Source organism: Pteropus alecto, unplaced genomic scaffold (genome assembly GCF_000325575.1).
Source record: "Pteropus alecto unplaced genomic scaffold, ASM32557v1 scaffold3, whole genome shotgun sequence".
NCBI lineage: Eukaryota > Metazoa > Chordata > Mammalia > Chiroptera > Pteropodidae > Pteropus > Pteropus alecto.
Genome location: NW_006442484.1, coordinates 54,694,003 through 54,714,349, shown reverse-complemented (window position 1 = coordinate 54,714,349; position 20,347 = coordinate 54,694,003). Strand labels below are relative to the sequence as shown.

Genomic DNA, 20,347 nt, shown 5'->3' with positions numbered 1-20,347 from the left:
TGGAAAACCATAAATTATTTTTAAGAGGTGGTCTCCTCATTAGAGTAAGGACATCCCACTTTGAATGCATTCCAGACAAAATATATTTTAAAGGAGGGATTTCTAGAAGCGGGTTACATTTGGACTTTAACATGAGATCAAGACATGGGACAAGTGTATGAGAATTAAGGTTTGTGTCAAATTTACGAGATGGGCATTGGAGGAGGAAGTTCTTGAGAAATGTCTGAGGTTATCTAGGAAGGAGAGAACACTTAAGTTAGGCCCTCCTTGCGTGAGACTGAAGAGTCTGAGGGCAATATTAGCCCTGCTCATCCCAACAGCGCGTTAGTGTCCTTTAAAGGGTGTAGTTTACGTGGAGTCGGAGATTCAGTTGTCAAAATTGAGTCCAAGATTCTTCAAGTAATTTAACAGAGGCTGAAATCCCAAATCATGAATAAATATTGAATTTGGAAGTATATACGGAAAAACTGGAAGAGAAAAATATTAACAGCCTTTTTTTTCCTCATAGTTATGTTAAGTAACATCTAAAAAAGTAAAAAGGTCAGTATTTAGAAAAACAATAACACAAAATCTATCAGAAATTCTATTTGAAGATGAATTACTATAATGTGACTAAAATGTTTTGAAAAATTCAAATCCAAAAAACAAGAAACAAAAGATGAAGAAAATTATTGTTATTTGCCTGTCTTGACAGGCTTCACACTGAATAATGAACATTACGCCAGCCAGTGGTATGTACCCAAACTTAAAATGGTTAAATATAAATGTTCTTGGGGAAGTTTTTGGTTCACAAATTACTTTAATACATATTGGTTTTCATTTATTAATTCATGTATTTGCCTTACTTTTCTTTTCCGACAATAAACTAACTGAAGACAGGGATCCTGTCATCTTCAATTTAACAATGTCTGTTAGCAAAACGACTAGACGTTTTCTTACCCACATAACACATGTTATTCACATAGAGTAATAAATAATTTTTTTGAATGGATTGATGAGTTATTCATTGGTGTGCAAAGGCAGTAAATGTGAGTCCTATGTGTCTTTTTTTTATGGGCAGGTTAAAAACTTTTTCATGATATTCCAATTAGCCGTGACTCGAATCCTGTTATCAAGTCTTCCTTTTTAAGACTATCAGCCAAGACATGATTTGTATCATTACTAGGCTAAAAAGGCTCTCAGTTTTGAAAAGGTATATTTACATAACACAGTTATTGCACCAGATGCTTCTGGTGAAAAGAACCAAACTATGACCTCTCTCACCAGCAGGATCAAGTCCATTGTTTTCACAACTGAATGATATTTGCTCATAAAGCTAAAATGTGTGTGGGCTGTAAGAAGTGAAGTTAAAGTCTTTTCTTTTACTCTTTTTCTCTCTCTTTCTCTCTTTTTCTCTCTCTTTCTCTCTTTTTCTCTCTCTTTCTGTCTTTCTTTTGGCTCCAATTTATGACCAGAAAAATCTGGCACATAATTAGCTTCAGAATATGTCTAAGTTAATCAGAAATTATTTACTGAGTAAATTATACAATTTAATTTTATTTAAAATCATTTATTCTCAGCAAAATCAAACATATCATTGAGTTTACATAGAAATACAATTTTCAACTGGATTTCCATAAAAATGCACTGGTGAAATAAATGTCCATAATTAATGACCAATTATGTATTATTTAATCATGCCAGTAGCAGAATTGATTTACCATTAAAAATTGGTAAAGTAACATTTAAATGTGCAAATATCATCTCAGTACTCTATTGTATTACCATTGATAATAAATGGCCACTAAATATATACCTATTACATAAAGCTTTTTAAAGTACAATAAAAATACAAATTCTATCTGTTAAAAAAAGCCATTGATATGGCTTCTAAACATCCTCATTATACAAATTCCAAAATACTATATGACAAACAAAATTATAAAGACTCTTTTTTATGAAACATATGCTACCCTCTAATTAAGGTACAACTTAGCAGATAACAGACAACAAACAAGGCTATATATACCATAGAACATATGGAAATACATACAAATATAATATTACATAAGCTATTTGACTTTTTTCCTACTGGTAATGTACCTTTAGCATTTGAAGAAAATTCCCATAAGTAAAAAAAAAAAGAAAAAAAATCTATTTTTGAGATCTACTCCTAGTCTAAACTCAAATATTTTCATTAATTTATTTTTTCTTAAATGAGATGAACCAAATATAAATTTTGAGCATAAACTTTTTTTTATGTTAAAAGATAAATAGAGCAGCAACTTGACTTTTGTGGAAAATGAGATTCTAACTTTGATTACAACAAAAAAATTAATTTGCTAAATAATATTGATTCACAACTAATAGAATCCATAGATTTTAAAGTATCAATGGGGCATCTCAATTATTTTGAGAAAAAATATAATTGGTAAAGTAAACATGGGTAACAGACATTGTATATGTTCTAAATGTTCTTTTAGGAAACATCAGATTAGATGATGTTTATACATTTAATAATGTAACATCTCATTAGAAATTAAATTTTAAGCATTTTGTAAACAGCAAATTTTAATTTTCCTCACAATATTTATTCATGATATAAAATATTTAGAGTATAACTGACAATAACAATATTATCTTGCATTTACTAATACTCTAAATACATTTCATTTAATTATTATTGGAATTTATACTTTTATTTCACCTGCTAAAAATGACGTGGTGGCATTATAGCAAAGTTTACATTTTCTCAATTCTATGAACAACATTTCAGACATAAAATGATATCTGTTTAATGAATAGTAACATGTTTATTATTTTGAATATAGTATTTAGTTTGGTATTGGTATATCTCTTTAGGACTTTGAAAGGTATCATTAAGGTATGGCTTTTGAGAAATCAACATAAACTAGCAGCTTGAATATGACACAAATTTCAAGATGTTTACTATTTAACTCAGACACAAGGCAGATATTTGGATAATTTGTCTTTTGATTACAAGTTCTTCTACAACAGAAACAGAAAAGAACATAGAAGTATGCTTTACTTTACAGTGAGTTGTTTTTAAAATAAAATGTTACAGATCAATAGTAAATGCATGAGGAAATTTTACTAAAATAATTTTCGGAAAGTGAAGATATTAAAAATATATATTGGCACATGTATAATACCTGTCATAAAGTAATAATAAATGATACATAAGTAGATTAAATAAATTTAACACGAGTCAGGATCTCTTGTTCTTGACATCAGCACCTGCTGTCTAATGGGTCGAGACAAAATACTGTGCCTTCAAGAGTTAGTCCCATTTTGAACCCCTCCTGTGAAACAGAGTAAAATCATTAAAATAGAAAAAGCTCATAGCAAAATATTTAAAAAAATAAAAATCAGTAAATCAAAGAGTCTATGAACAGAGGTTGCAATCTTCATGCTTTGATTAACTAAAAAATACTAAATGTCAAATGTTGGCTTGTAAATTTTTTATACAGGTGTATGCCCCAGGCAGATCTTTATACCCATTAGCATTTTAATTGTTTTAAATTTATGTGAGGTTAGCATGCATGAGAGATAAAATAAAATAGAAATATATGGAAGTAAGCAGTTTCAAGACAAATATTTTTCAGTAAACTCTATACGTCACTCTTAAATCCTCTTGGCTTTAAAGATTGATATTCATTTAAATATGTCATATTTAAATAAAAGTAAGATAGTTAGACTTTGAGTTGATGAACAGTTCAAGATAACCTGCTAGTTTTTACCTTTTCTTTCTGTTACCACTATCCAGAGTCTGGTAACATATGTTTAGTAAACGCAATGCCATATTCTACGTGAAACACAGAACTGTAGACCACTTTGCCATGGAGAAAGCTTCCTTTAATAGTCCTATGGTTGCTTGTAGCTGCAAGTTTTGCTTTGAATTCCACTACGCCTAGCATGTTTTAGATGTTTTTGGAAATTAAGTTGCCTTTGATTTATTGAGAGCAAGTACACAATTACTGTGAAAGGTTGTTTTTGTTTTTTATCCCTAAAATTTTGAATTAAAAGTTAACAGCAAAAAAAGCTCTCTTCTTTTTTGCATATGATAGATAATTGAACAATGGGCTATCTCCAGTCTTACCAACTCCCTCATCTCTACGTTTGCTTTTAATCTTTGTACAATGGCCTACAAAGAGATGAAGTCCATTGAAATTGATCAATGGAAATGAATTAGAGGCCACATTTTAGGTTTTCTTGTTTAGAAGCAGTGTGACAGTCTCTCTTTCTCTTTCTCTCTCAGAGAAAAACCACTCATATGTAAAAATTGTGAACATGTTGATGAGAGAGAAAGAGAGAGATCTGTGTACTATGTCATCTAGTGGTGTATATTAGATGATAAATGACAGACAATAGATAAATGATAGATGATAGATAGATAGATAGATAGATAGATAGATAGATAGATACTAGATAGATAGATAGATAGATAGATAGATAGATAGATAGATAGATATAGGTTAGGTAGACAGATAGATGATAGGATATATATTACCTATGGAAAGGTTTGATAAATCACAGTGTTTTTTACATTTTGTCAGTTCATTCTGAAATTAAACCAGTATCACATCGATGACCCTGAAAATACTATTTATCAATGTGTTACCAGTATTTGAAAGGCTGAATAGTAAATCGAAGTAAAAAAAAAGGCTCAATCATTATTTCAATACAAAAAAAAAAGTTCATATATCACTTATAATGTTATTGCCATGGTGATTTTAAAGGATCTTTAGATTATTAATCATCCCAATCAACAGACACATTGTTATATGGCACCTTGTTTTCTTATCTCCTAAGATAAAATTTCCCATACATTTTTCTGACCTTCTCTCCTAGGTCTCACTTCATAAATCAAGATTTAATAAACTCTTAATTTAAGATTTCCATACCTTCTGGATTTTTAAACTTTTAGATGAAAAGGAGGCTTAATTTATATAGTGATGAAAATTATCATAAACTAAAATCACACAAAAATGATTTTATTATTAATATATTATTAATATGTTTTTTGTGAAATATGTTGCCCAGTTGCATTTTCTTAGTTTGAAATAGGGAGAAAAGCATATCAAGAAAGGAAAAACCACTCATATGTAAAAATTGTGAACATGTTGATCTATCTATAAATTTTTAAAATAATTTTGATAATATAAATAACCATATTTACATAACTTTCCATTTAATATATTATATATATTATATATGTTCCTATTTTTAGTCATAGTAGAATAAATTTTCTATATTATTTTGAGTCCCCATAAAACTAATTTAATGACTATATAATGTTCTATTAGTTTTTAATATGATTTAATTGTTTCCAGTATTTTACAATTACTAATAAGGTTGACAGGATTTTTTTGTAAAGATTTTTCACATTTAAAATTATTTTCTGCTCAGAATACATTGTATTAGTTTTTGATGAAAAATAGAAATGCAAGTATAAATAACAAATTACCCTCCAAAAGAACGGACCCTGGCACAGCAATGATTTAGAGTGCTTGTTACATCACACTTGTACTAGTACTGATAATAAGAAAATAATACTTATAATTGGCTAGATAAAAAGCATTTATAGTTCTTTACTCAATTTCTATCTTTTCTCTGATTAGACTAAACATGTGTACATGTATATTAGTGACTTGCGATCTTCTGTTGTGAACTATTGTTTTTTTAAATTTATCTGTTGATTATTTAGTTTCTTAATCATTTGTCTACTTACTTTAATTATGTATATGTGATATATTTATATATTTTTGTAGAGAAAATTAAAAACAACTTTAGAAGTTTTTCTATAAAAGACTATATGTCTATATAAAATATGCCCTTAACAAGTCTGGTAAATATTCAGTTACATTTCAAATAATTTAAACTGCCTAATGCTTCTGAAATTTATTTGAATATTTGCTGTAAGTTTCAGCTGTACACTGATTTTTCTCCAAAATTATTGTCCAATTGACTTAACACCACTTAATGCATAATTCTTTCACTGTTCATTGATTGCTATGCTTTATTTTTAATATTTTAAAAGTTATTGTAACTTACAAGGTACACTTCTGGGTTATTAATACTATTACACTGTTTTTCTTGTTGGTGACATATACCCAGAAGTTTAAATTATGTCAAATGAAAAAACTAATTTATTGATTTCAAATAAATATCTAATTTTCTAACAATTCATAATAAAATATGGCTTAATATGTCTGCTTAAATTGTATGTGTAGGAGATATTTCTGTGATTTCCTCTGTAAATGAAAAATGAAAACTAAAAATCTCACTAAGCCTATTAACTCTGGTTTATATAACCCATTAGACTATGTAAAGTTTTTATACTATATGCAAAGTTAAAAATAGCTAGATGTGTGCAGGAGATTAATTAGGCTAACAAGATTAATAACAAAAGCCATCAAAGACTTTAGATAAAAATATTATTTTACTTTAGTTAAAGTGACCTTGCAAGTAAATCCTAGACTCAAAGAAACAGTCAAGCAATGAGGTAAACAATGCAACAATGACCACTTGAAAAAATAACTTTAAAATATGGGTTATGAAATTTCTTTAAACACAACTAATAATCAGACACATCCACATGAAACTGCTGCTTGAATATTTGTTAAAACATGCAAATATTAAGGTTTTAGCTTTGAGAAGTTATAGTTTGTTTAAAATTTTTATGAAAATATTATACCAACCATCTCTGGCGCTACCCACCATGAAAGCAAAAAAGAATAAAGAAGACATTGAGAAAATATTAGAAATGGCACTAACTAAAATAAAAGCAAAAATACACAGCTTAACATTATTTGACTAACATATCACTAAATTATTCCAATACAGTGTTTCTCAAAGTGGGTTCCTACAAAAATCTAAAGATGTAGGCTTATCTTCAAAAATCTATGAAAAAAATTTTTATTTTGTGAAAATCTAAAAAACATTAATAGAAAAGTACTATTTATGATTTGTATAACACTTGAGAACATCAGTGCCCATATTTGCATTTGTCCTTACAAAAGGATTAGTCCTAAGTAGAACAAGTCTAATTGGTAAAAACTAAAAAAAAACAAAAGTGATTGATTTCATATGTACAAAATAAAGCATTCCCATTAAATTATCATGCACTCTTTGAGTGCAAGTTTCACAGTATTTGAAATATAGCAAAGGGATGGAAAAATTGTGCTATCAAGCAGAATACATGCTGAAATCAAAAGAAGTTTGATATTAGTGGTTTTAGTTTCAAACAAATAAAATCATCCATCCTGTTATATTAAAGTTCTCAATCTGAATTTTATTAGGTGTTGTAATTTTGCTTTTATTTAATTTGTGATGTTTGAATTAATATTTGTATAAGAGCTTCAAGGATAAGTTGTTTATAATTTGCTGTAAATATCTAAGAAATGCTATCATAACAACTTAAATCAATATTAAGAATTTAAAATAATTTTTTTATGTGAAAAGGAATTATGAATTACCCATCAGGAGAAATATTATTTGAACATATTCTTTGAAAATCTCAAGGCATATGCTAAATAATCTAACTTTTAAAGGGCAGGCATTACTAAATCTAGAACAATAAGAAAAATCATATTATAACTAGAAAATAAGACTGCTTCATGGCTACAGTCCAAAATGAGCAGCAGAGTATTTATATTACCTTTTTAGGAAGGAGTGTTTTACCAGTGTTAGAAGATCAGAATACAACCATTAATTTTTCTTTTTTTCCAGTAAATGAAGCACAGAGAGGCCTAACAAATAGAAATGACTCCTCTACCTCTTCTCAATCAGCTTGATATAATTTGTCTCTCCCTTCATTCTACTATATGTAGTCTCTGATCAAAACTAGGATATAACTTAACCAAAATGTTAAGAGAAAATATAAACAGAAAACTTTACTGTTGATAAGACTATTTATAATTGTCCATCTTACAAAGCTTTTAAAACTAATGTCTTCAAACTTTCAGAACAATTCAGAATTGAAAAATAAAAAAGAGGGAGAAAAAGAAATGAAAGTCCAACTGAACTACATTCCTAAAGAACTTGTCACTGGGTGTCTGCTTTTTCAATAAGAGCCTCAGAGTTATGAACTATAGCTACAATGCTTCTTTTAAGAGAGACTGATTTTAGTCTTACAAAGATTTTCCTTCATCTACCCATTCACAATTTTGAAATTCATAATTGTTAAAACTGAGACCAAAGCTTAATCAACCTCATGTAATGAGGTTTTAATTCTTGGATTTCAAAATAATGAAACATTAGAATCCATGTAATTTTGTATAAAAAAATGAGCCACCTTATTGCCATTGAAATTGAACCATGAAGAACAAAACAAAATAAAACCTTACCCTTAGCATCTGTTTGAGTATTTTTAAGACTAAGTGTATATTATAATTTTAAAGTAATTATTTTAAGTATGTTTTTATAGTGATAATAATTCAAGGAAAGGGTAGTGGGTATATAACATCCTATATTAAAAAGAAAAACTATTTATGGGTCAATATGTTAAATAGTCACCTGCATTTCTTCTAATTTTGATTGAATATCTGGAGGGAAATCTCCTGCTCCACAGTTAAATGGGTCAAAAGGTTCTGCTCCAAACAGGTCCCGTTCTAAATGGAAGAATATAATTTAGTAAGAAATGACAAGATATGAGTTGAGGTAAGTTAGATTTTAAAGGCAGAATAGTATAAAGAAATACTTGTATGACCAAATAAGCTCCTATCCACACTTATACTTTTTACTGGGGTTTCCTGAGTTTAGACTAGTTAAATACCAACAAGGAAACAAAGACCCATTTTTTGATATTAAAAACTAGTTACAAAGAATTATTATCCAGAGAGGTTTCTGTGCCTTTAATTAAGACTTTTTAATATCAAATTCATCGAGTATTTGATAATCAATATATTACAATACCTACATTTTATTGAAGCAATTCAAATATACTAAAATTAAATGTCACTCATCATTGAGACTTTGCAACACAATAGTGAAGCAATATGGAGGACTGACTAGATGAGTAAGTAGCTTTAATTCATAGTTCATGTACTTTAATCTCATCTTTTAGCCAGAAAAAATTTAGGAACACCATCTCATGTAGTATAAAATTATATCATCTTCCTAGATAATTACAATGAGACAGGTTGTTTAAAAGTGCCTACATCAGAAACAAATTTCTTTTTAAAAATATCAGTAATGGAGTGTCAAAAGCTCTCTGTATATATATTTTAAAGTATGAATTGTTTTTTATACCTAAAAAAGTATCCAAGTTAAAATTAATGGCTGTAATTGATAAGACTATGGCCTATTATATGATTTAAGAAGTTTTTAAAAATGGTTGAGATTTCTTTTCTCTGAATCAATTCAAATAAAGCCCTAACTGACACATACAAAAAAACTTTTAAATTATATATGGGCATGGGAATTTATAATGTGTTAAGACTTTCATTTTGCAGGATACTATATTCTTTAAATTCAATGCTCGGTGAGAAATAATATTTATGCTGCTCGAGTTCTGCCATTTCCTCTATATCACTTTTTAATCCTATTATTCTTGCTTCTCTAGTTATAACCTTTTTTGTTGTTGTTCAGACTCATATATTAAAGAAGTTAATAAATGTAAAATGCTTAAAAGTTCCTGGTGCTGGTAAGTATTGTATAAATAAGAAGGACATGTAATTTATCATCCAAATAAAGATACTTTAAGAGTGAAAAGAGTGCTACCAATAGTTAACCAGAACAAAAGGAAATAAGCCAGGACTGTCCTGAACAAGTGGGAATTGGTTGCCACCTTATATATAACTTATGGGTTTTATTATTGCTTTTACAATTTATTTCCTCCGTCTGATGCTGCTCAGGCAGTAAATGAGACTTTAGAGAGAGGGATTTTTCTTTAGAGGAGTATCCTGGTTACCGCCATTCAGCAAGCACATGGAACAATGCTTTATATGTGTTAGATGTTTGTCAAAAGAAATGAATTAATGAAGAAAAGGGAGTGCTAATGAGAGGAATAGATATTCATTACATAGATTTTTCTCAAGTTGGAACTCAAAATCACCAGAGATTTCACATGGGCTTAAAGGGATCTTTGACATTCCTGAAATGTAATGTGAAATTTTGTGTAAGTGGGTATATTGTATTTTTCTGTAAAGAGTTTTCCTAACTTTTATCACATTCTCAAATGTTCATGACTCCCACACACAAGAAATCACTACTATTACATATTATGATATTAATACCATGTAGATGAATAAACATTACAGAGCTCTTTGGCATTACAGAGCTCAGATAAATCTAAAACTCATAACAAAAAAAAAATCATATTAAGTCAATTTCTAATGAAAAAGGTTATGTAGTTACATTAATATTATTCAAGTCTAATGTAAGAGGTAAAAGATGAAAAACTAACAGGTAATACTTCATTCAGTCATTCTTTCTTTTATCCACTAATATTTATTGAATACATATTATAGGCCATGCATTTTGCTAGGAAATTTTTGCTAGGATTAAAGTAGTGAAGAAAGGACCAAGTCCCTTCTCTCACGAAATTTTAGTCAAATCAGGGGAAATACTATTAAACCAATTAATTAAAGTATGACACATATTCAAAGATCAAAAATATGTTCTGGTAAACTAGTAGGGTTCTCAGACAGTAAGGAGAAAAACTTAACAGCAATCTTGTAGATTTCTGCTTTTATTTATTTAGTATAAAATGAAAAATAAATGAATGGATACATTTTAGATTTTATTTAAAGAAAAATTCCTATTACTAAAATCCCACTAGATTAGAGTTTTAGAAAATTTTACATTTAAAATTAGTTGAACAATTTGCCCTTAAATTATTAATTATTAATATAGATATAGTATAGATAGTATAGTGGTAACCAGGACTATCTTTCTATCTATCTATCTATCATCTATCTAGTCTTTATATCTACTGACATATTATTATATTTCTTAAACTTTGGCACTCAGGAAAGGTAAACATTTAAAAATGTTACTTCAGTTTCTTTCTCATTAATAAATCCCATGAACTAATAAAACTATTTGACCATCTCTGCCTAGATTTTCCAAAGGCATTTTAAACTCACTAATGTCTAAAGCGGAACTCTTTACTTTTTCCCTTTTCTGCTTCTAGTTTCCCCCATTAAGAACATTTCATCTAAAATCCAAACCATAATTTATTTTGAACTCTCAGTCACCATCCTGATAGATTATTCCTTCTAAATACCTTAAAATCTATTCACTCTTCTCAATTTATATTTTGACTTGGATTAAAATCCTTCATTGTGAACACGTTGTTAATTTATATTTCAAGTTCCAGAATGCAATCCAAGTCTAGTGTATATGCTAAACAAATTCCCATTGAATTCAATAAATGAATGAGTAAATTAATGATGAAGTCCAAGGAAGTAAAAAACAGCAGTAAAGGAAGAGATGTGGGACACTTATAAGTACCAAAAATACTCAATTATGATATTAGGATATTGGCAGTACTTTGTAAAAACACACTGTCATGTGTATGCTATAGATTATTTCTTTAATTTTGCATTGGCACAAAATATATTCAGAGGAATTTAAATATATATTTCAACTTATGTATGAAGTAATGAATATTTCTGTAAATTGATTTAGAAAGTTCTAATGTTATTACTTTCTATTCACAAATTAGTCCTCTAAAACTTAATGAATCCTTAACATGTGCAATATACTTTGTTAAATTCTGCAAGGGGGGAAACAAATCAACTATAGGCCCTGACATGCTTTAAAGCCTTAAGCTAAAACTTCAGCGTTATATTGAAAATGTATTAACGTGAACCAGAGAAGATGAAATAAAGCATGTGTAAAACTCTCTTCTTCAGTTTCCCTTTGGATATCATGACTGATCATGGCCATTGGGAGCTATTCTTTCAGTTTCTGTGTCAGGGCACAGATCAACATACAGTCAAGATATTAACAATGATGGTAGTTACAAAATAGTCACAGGAATGTGAAATACAGCACAAGAAATATAGTCAATAATATTGTAATAACTATGTCTAGTGCCAAGTAGGTACTAGACTAATCCAGGAGATCACTTTGTAAGTTATATAAATGTCTAACTACTACCCTGTACACTTGAAACTAATATAAAATAATGTTCAATATCAACTCTAATTAAAAATAAAAAAAATATTGACAATGAATATCTGTTGGATGCTTTCTAATACATCAAAAAGAGACTCTTATGTTTCTTCTAGATATTCAGAAGGTAAATCATAAAAGGAATGCATTTTGACATTTTAGATATCAAAGAAAAAACACTTATATAGGGTTAATATAAATTCATGGACTTCATAGGTTTATATATTTCTCCAGCTAAGATTATCCATATACCTCATGATAACCAAAAATTTAAACTGAGCTCTATTAAACATGTGAAAAATCATTAAAATAATTACCATCGGAGTTGTTTTTAATGATTAAATTATTAAAACATGAAAAATATAGCCCTAAACATGATAAAAATATAATGAAATCTTTATGTAAATAATCCTATACCAAAATATTGTTTTTCATAACATAGTTTCAAATACAAAGTGATGTCTTTAGTAGTATACTCTGAATTATGAAGTAAAATATAATTAACTGAATTTGGCACATATATATATATAAATGTTTTTAGTAATTAAAATTTTTAGTTAGCTTGTTAAAATATATAATTTCACATAAAGTATTAATTAAACATTTAAAAGTACACAAATGTAGTAAAGAATACTGATTTGGTTAGAAAGCTTACTAATCTCGGTAGATCTACTAGGTACTGGAGGTGGCTGTGTGCCATTGCGTGTAGGTATTGAAGATTGGTGTGATATTGGAGAAAATGGAATCATATCAAAGATGTCAGTGGAGGGTGACTTAGGTGTCACACTGCCTGCCTGCAATGAAGATAATATGAATTAGGGTATTATTTCATGTAGACACATTATAATGCTAAATATTTCATATATCTATAAAACATATATAAACAACAATAAATTCAGTTGAATCAAAGTAGTTAAATACTGGCAATTTCATATGGTTCAACCAGTTATGCAAATTGTCACTGGCAAGGAAGCAATAGAAAGTATCTGCAAAAATGTTCTCCAAGATGATGACAAACATGATGATGATATTATTCTAGATAGATATAAAAAATGTTATTGGATTTTTTGTATATCTAAAATAATTGCCATTTATGTCAGAGAATTAAAAATGTTAGAAATTATATGACATGATTTCAGTACTGTATTTTGCATAGGATTATAAGTTCTAAACAGAAATAATTGAATGTAAGTGATGTACCTTCTTAAATATAACTATGCAAATGTAATTGACAACAATTAAAAAATTTAAAGAGTATATTTTAACTTTTACTGATAAATAGAATGACAGCCAACAATAAAGTCACTGTAGCACCTTTTATTCCTGGATAAGATTTCATTAAGTTTTCTATAATAGCTACCTTGTAAAAGAAATAATTATAATCACTAAATATATTACCAAAATCACTAAGTTATCTGAACCAGTCTGGGCCAGGATATTATGTAAGAATAAAACAATAATCACTTTGATTGTCATTCAGGGGGAAAAATACACACACACACACACACACACACACACACACACGCACAATCTATTAAAAAAAGAGAATTCTCATTTTGGAAAGGGATAGTGAAGTAAATTTCACTTTTCCTGTAAGAATAAGAAACACAGATTGTTTAGAGTGGTTGATATTAAAATTAGAGTACTCAAAATACATTCATTTTTCTGATTCACAGATGATGAAGGAAATGAATTAAAATACAGTGGCTCATGTGTAAAGAGTGATGGATTTGCTATTAAAATGATTATTAGTACATTTTTTCTTGCAGGAAAATTGCTGTCATCTCCCTTTCTTTGACAATCTGTTTACTTATCAATCATAAATACTATCCAAAGACTTGTAAGGCAACTTTATCCCTCAGCACTTTCCTCCTATTCAGGAATATTGTTCTCCTAATCATCCCATCCTTTTACCTCCTCTGGCTTCCATGTCTCTCCTCTTTCTCAGAATATAAAGATATTCAACCTCAATTATAGTTAAAAACAAAATCAACCAACCAAAAATGTCCCCACTCTTTTCCTCCTTACTCCTCTAGCCTCTCATCTCTCTTTCACTCTCCTTCAAAGTTAAGCCCCTTAAATAGGATACTACTACATTTCCTGCCTAACTTTTACTTCATTCGATCCTCAACTCATATCAATCTAGACTTTGTTCTTTATGCATTGAATTCTATCAAAACAATTTTTACCAATATTGCTGATGATCTAATTTCCCAACTGCCATATCTGAGGGTCCTTTGAACTGTCTTTTCTATTTTGTCTTTCTGTCCATTTGTACACCATCAACAACCTACTTGAAACCCTCTGAAATGAGGTAATCGAAACAAGCAAAAATGACACACAAGGATCCCAGATCACATCACATTTTTCAAGACATACCTGATTTTTTTCGTTACTATAAATGGCACATTTTGGCAGAATTAAAAAAAAATAAGTGGGATTATAAAAAGAATTTTCTGTTTAACAAATTACATGAGGTCTTGGGATGCTGCTCTCACTGACTGGCTTGGGAAGGCCACATTTAGAAGGTGGTGGTATTAACAGTCCCAATGACAGTCTGGAATCAGTCGAGTTGACAGGAGTGACAGTAATGGAAGAAATATTTAGGCAAGGAGATGAATCATCACTACTACGCCAGAAAGAGGATATGCATCTCTGAAACCCATGTTGCTCATGATCAGACATTTTGTGCAGCAGCTGTAAAGAAAGGACAGAGAAATATACTAAGGAGAAAAAAAGACATAGAGGAAAAAGGAAAAGTATACATGAAAATTTGTTTGTAAAATGATATTTTATGAAAAGAATAAGTAATTTCAAAATAACTTTACTAAAATTAAGACAAATAGTTTTAGTAGAGTTTAGTAGAGATTTTCCTATTGCAACAATCCTTAGATTCTGGATTGTCTAATTTGACCATTTTTTACTAAGATATTATATTTTTTAGATATTTACATAAAATGTTGCATTCATTAGAACTTGAGAGGAAAACAATGGAGGACAAAATAAGAAAAGCCTAAAGATGTATTTTGGAGAGAACCTCTGTGTAATGAGATTAAAAAAAAGGAATGAGGGTAATAAAAAAAAACAAACAAAGTCATTGGAGTAGGAGTAAAGTCTAGTAAAAAGTTATGACTGCAGAATTTTCAAATAGGGTTGTAACAATCATTTCAGATTTAATCCTCAAAATGTTCTTTTGAATTCTTAGTGTTAGTAATGTTATATCCTTCTTATAATAAAGACAGAGAAATTAAGGCTCAAAGATTCTATGTGACTTGTTCCTACATGAGGTAAGCAGAGTCAAACTTCTAAACAATCTGACTCCAGTCATCATGCCTTTTCTATAGCTAGTGAATTTCAAATGGTAAGACCTTTCAGAGATGGGCAAGGGGAGTTGTCAAGAATGTGGATAAATCAGAGAAATAATAAGTAGTAAGATAACATGCAAGCAGAAAACTGTACTGGGTCAGAATATCAGTCTTTGGGTGACTTTTAGAAGCTATTTCTATTACAGCATGGAAAAGCTACTGTTAAAAGCTGAGCTGGGGAGAGCTGAGCTGCCAGATGTCAGAGTGGTCAATTTAAACAACAAGCCAAAGTGAAAGTAATAATTAAATCTTTATCCACTTACTGTGACAGTATAAGAGGCCAGAAAGAAGGTACTGGCTCAAACGATGTCCCATTTTCCCCCAGGGAATGGCACTGGGCAAAGGTCAGGGTGTGAAGTGAGAGATTTAAGTTGAAGGAAGGGTTTGGTATGAAGCAAAATCTCTAACAGTCTAAATTATGTAATCTATCACTCTATTAATATGCATATAGTTATATACTTAATGCTTTCCCTATTGATTTACATAGTGATCTGTCAATTTATCTGTAGATATATGTATATACATGTGTGCATTATATATACACAATTTTAAGTCTATTTTATGGTCTGCAGAGTTTATTATATAATTTTATGATTCATGACCATCTTTTACTTAATTATAGGTGACAACTATAAGCTTTTTGTGAACAAAATTTTGTTTCCCTAAAATACTATATATAATACATTAGAGTGCTAGATATATAAGCTGTCAATGACTGTTTATTATGTAATTTATACTAGAAAATTTTTTTTAAACTTGAACTATAAACTCATTAAGATGTCTGTTCTGAATAAAACACATAGTAAGACATTAAGTGGATGTTGTCCTTAGTATCATCTGGCTTTTATACCATAAATGAGAGTACTCCACATTATTTTATGACTTGTATTGGCCAAACTATCTTTACTAAGTGCCTTAAAACAAACTGAAGACCAAAATAACCTAACTTAAAAGTGCTCTAGTATTTTATCATGTCATTAATATTATATTATGCATCTACTCCCTTTGAGAAGATATACTTACACCAATTAAAAATGTATATAATATAAAAATAATATGAAAATAAATACCCCAGTTAAGAGATATTTGCATTTTCAAAATGGCAAAGTAGGGATATCTATCAATAGTTTGGGTATCTAAGACTCTAATATTATCTATCACAGGTATCCATCCCTAGGGTCATCAGTAGCCTAGATTTGGTCAACTGATATTCTTTCTTTTCATCACACAGGTATTTTTAAATACTGAATAAGTTGCTTGCAGATAATTATTAAGAGATTGCACATTAAAATCTAGAACTTTTCTTGAGAAGTTAGAAACACCTAAAAAGTGGGCCCCCAAACTTCCATGAAAAGAATTGTGCCTTGAGTACAGGCTCTCCAATTCATTACTAATACCATATGCCCACTTCGCACATTTATGTCACAGCCTGGGTGGGCTCTGTTGACATTTGAGTTTGTGATTCCTCACTTAGAAACAATTCGAATCAAGGAATTGGATGTTTGTTACAAAAATGAAATTTAAGCCCGACATATTTAAATACATGGATATATTTTAATTTCATACCAAACTACTAGGCATATTAAATAAGAATAAGAACATGTGAATATAGCACTTAAATGAAATACAGTGGCATTTTTGGCACTTATAGTTTGAGTGGTGTCTCTAAATTTAAGGAATAAGACTTTTTTAACTCATTGAGGATATTTACTTTTTAAGGAATTAAATAGTTTAGATGAAAAGAGTTTGACATTTTTATTTTGAGCCCTCAGTCAGTATTTTGACAGATGGCTAGAAACCGAAATTTTTGGACTTTCCCACAGGAGTTCATGCACCACTGTTTAATCCCTTATGCTCATAATTCTAAGTGTTTTTGTCTTTGGGAAAATACATAGGATCTGAATTATACTAAAGGGAATAAGGAATGAGGAAATCTATGCTCAATAATTACATGTTAATTATGCAGAAGTTGTTAGGTTATTAAGACATTAATAATGGGTGCCCATATTTGAGATTCATTGTTCTTGTAGTTTTGTAGCTCTTTCTTTCAGAAGATAACTTGGTGCATTTAGGCAATCATGATTATTTCAACCTTGAGCTTTGCCTAAACATAACAACCAAGTCAAAATGTTTTAAGGTTTGAATCCTATCAGTAAATGTTGAATACATTTAAAGAAAAAAAATGCATTAAAGAATAAACATTTCTGTGGTAATAGCTATAGAAATATTAGAATGATACCAAAATTTTATTTTATGCTGTTTATTTGGCAATATATCTCCAAAGACCCCTTTAAAATATAAAACAACTTTAAGGTTAAAATATAATTTATCATAATTATTAAAATAACAGAGGTTCAAAATTCTATTGAGAATTAATTTTTAAAAGTAAATTATATTTATATTTTAAATATAGATGTCTAAATTAGATTTTTCAGGTTAAAAAAATTGGTAGATAATAACACTAAGGATGAAAAATATAACAGTAATGTAAAATTTTCTATAAATACTTTCTACACTGCTATGCTGATTCATGCTTTTAAAATTCACTGTTATGGCACATTTTCAAGATCACTTTTTAAATAAGCTTTAAAAGTAACAACTTCTAGAATTTAGAACTTATAGCACTCTGAATGTATTTTTTTAGATTTCTAAATCGACAGGTTGTTTATATTGGTCTTAGTTGTAAGAACTATTATCTCATGTGTCCTTACAAGAATCTTGCAAGTTGAATGGATATGATTATCTACATAGCTCAAAGAGGAAAACTGAAAATGAGAGATTAAATGATTTGAACAGGTATTCATGGTCAGAATTGGAATGAAATATATTTTTCTTCCCGTTAGACAGGGTTTACTTCTTTAGAATCATCTTTTGTGCAAGTAATAATTATAAAAGTGAAGCTGTGGACTGGTAATCATTTTTTTGTGGGCACCAAATGTTCTTGAATAGATGTTCATGTTTAAAATTTATGCCTTTGTTTAAAGATTCACAATTGGCTTGCTGTATAATTAAGAGTTTTCACAATCTACTCTTGCCTATCTTGACTTCAATAGTGTTTAGAAAACGTTAGAGGAAGATAAGTAGGCAGGTTTGTTTATCCACAATAAAATACACATTTTAGGTTAGAATTGTCCTATCAAATCTAATCAGAGGCCACACAGTTGATTATGTAAAGGCAGAATTTCATCCAGTAACACTTGGTTTAATTGAAAGGGAGACACTTATTTTACTCAGCAATAGAAAATCCAGTATTTCTTAGGACTACAATTTTGTTCATTTAACTTCCTGGCAATAGTTTGATTTAGTTAAAAACTCCTATAGCCAGAAATGTAAAATGTAAGCACCCAGACAGAAGAATCAAGAGGAACAATTTGATCTAATTTGCTATGCCCACAACTTATAATGGAACAATCTTCTGGAGGCGTTCATGAGGCTAGGAGGGCAGAATAAACCCTTTTTCCTGATATAAATACAGGCGACACTGCCATGTGAATGTAATAAATGGAAATCAGATTGTTCCTAGATAATTAGTACCAAATGGTGGAAAACCCAACCTCTAATCTATTGCCAAACCACTAGAACACAGCAAAAAGCAAACAGCACAGTCAAGTAACGGAAACTTCTCAGTGTATCTAAATGACTGTATAAATAAAGACCCAATTTCTAAAACCAATGAAAAGATTTCCACAATTTCAGTATGATACAGAGGTATGTAATATGGGTACTATCAAAGGCTATTTCATTTGGCAGAAAAGAAACCTATGATTGAACCACTGGAGTGGTATTTAGAAGACATGTAAGCATTCTATTTGTTAAGTACAAGCAAAAAACTAGCATGTCAATTTATACATGAGAAAATAGAAATGGTCTTCATTCATCATGCATATGAGGAATTGGATTTAAGTGAAAAAAGATTTGGAATATATATACACATATATATGTATATATGTATACATATATAAAAGATATACAATTTTTGTAGTTAGAAATGTCTTTTAACACTGAGCAAAAAAAAAAAAAAACAAACCAAAAAAACGATACAGTCATTTTGTTTTCTTTAGCTAGAACTAAACTACTCCATAAACTTACACTGAGAAATTGCTAATGGGTATATTGACTAAAATAATAAACAAAAGTCCAGACAATGAAAGAAAAAGAGAAATTTTTTTAATTCAAATACCATACGATAAGCCAAGACCTCCTCCTTGAATTTCAGATAAATATATGCAACATCTAATAAACATCTCCAGTTGGCTGTCCAGTAGTCAGAGTTAACATGAGTAAAAGTGAAGTACTGATTCTTTATTATTCACCTCCCCATAAGTTGTGTCTATTTCAGAAAATGACACCACCAATCCAGATGCTCAGAATAAAACCTTAAAAGACAATCCTCATCCTTTTTTTTCTATTTTGCAGTACCCAACCAAGCATCAGTACATCCTGCAACCTCTACCTCCAAAATAGATTGATAATCAACCTATGCTCATCATCTCAACTGACAGAATTCTATACTAATTTACCCTTCTCCCTCTTCTACTCTACTGAAACAGTGTCCTAGCCTGCTTTGGGAACCTCACTTTGGACTCTTTATAGCCCATGGTACATACAGCAGCCAGATGATCCCAAAATTTCCTGTTTCAAACTTTTGAGTGCCTGCTCAGTGCAATTAAGAAAACAAAACAAACAAAATAAAACAAAACAAAAATCATCAACAACAACAACAAAAACCCTTTATCATGACCCATAGGGCCCTATGAAATCTAAACCCTGACTCTCTCTTCAACATCATTTCCAATTTTCTTGGTTCTTGATTACCATCTTTCAGGTGCAAGGTCTTGTTACTGTTTTCAGCTCTTAAC

The 20,347-nt window shown here is 29.7% G+C and overlaps 1 protein-coding gene across 14 annotated transcripts in view; it reads right to left on the bottom strand.

The window, feature by feature from the left end:
* Window positions 1–1,516: 1,516 nt before the first annotated feature.
* Window positions 1,517–20,347, bottom strand: part of GULP1 (GULP, engulfment adaptor PTB domain containing 1) — a 206,306-nt gene continuing 187,475 nt past the window's right edge. For 12 of the 14 annotated variants that reach the window (XM_025039383.1, XM_015596407.2, XM_015596408.2 and 9 more), the window contains 3 exons: window positions 12,779–12,917; window positions 8,518–8,612; window positions 1,517–3,302 (listed from right to left, as the gene is read on the bottom strand). In XM_025039383.1, the coding sequence (XP_024895151.1) occupies window positions 3,231–3,302; window positions 8,518–8,612; window positions 12,779–12,917 (306 nt within the window). In that variant the 3' untranslated portion in view covers window positions 1,517–3,230. Of the gene's footprint in view, window positions 3,303–6,701; window positions 6,713–8,517; window positions 8,613–12,778; window positions 12,918–20,347 lie in introns of all 14 variants that reach the window. The other 2 variants (XM_025039385.1, XM_025039386.1) reach the window with 1 other exon arrangement.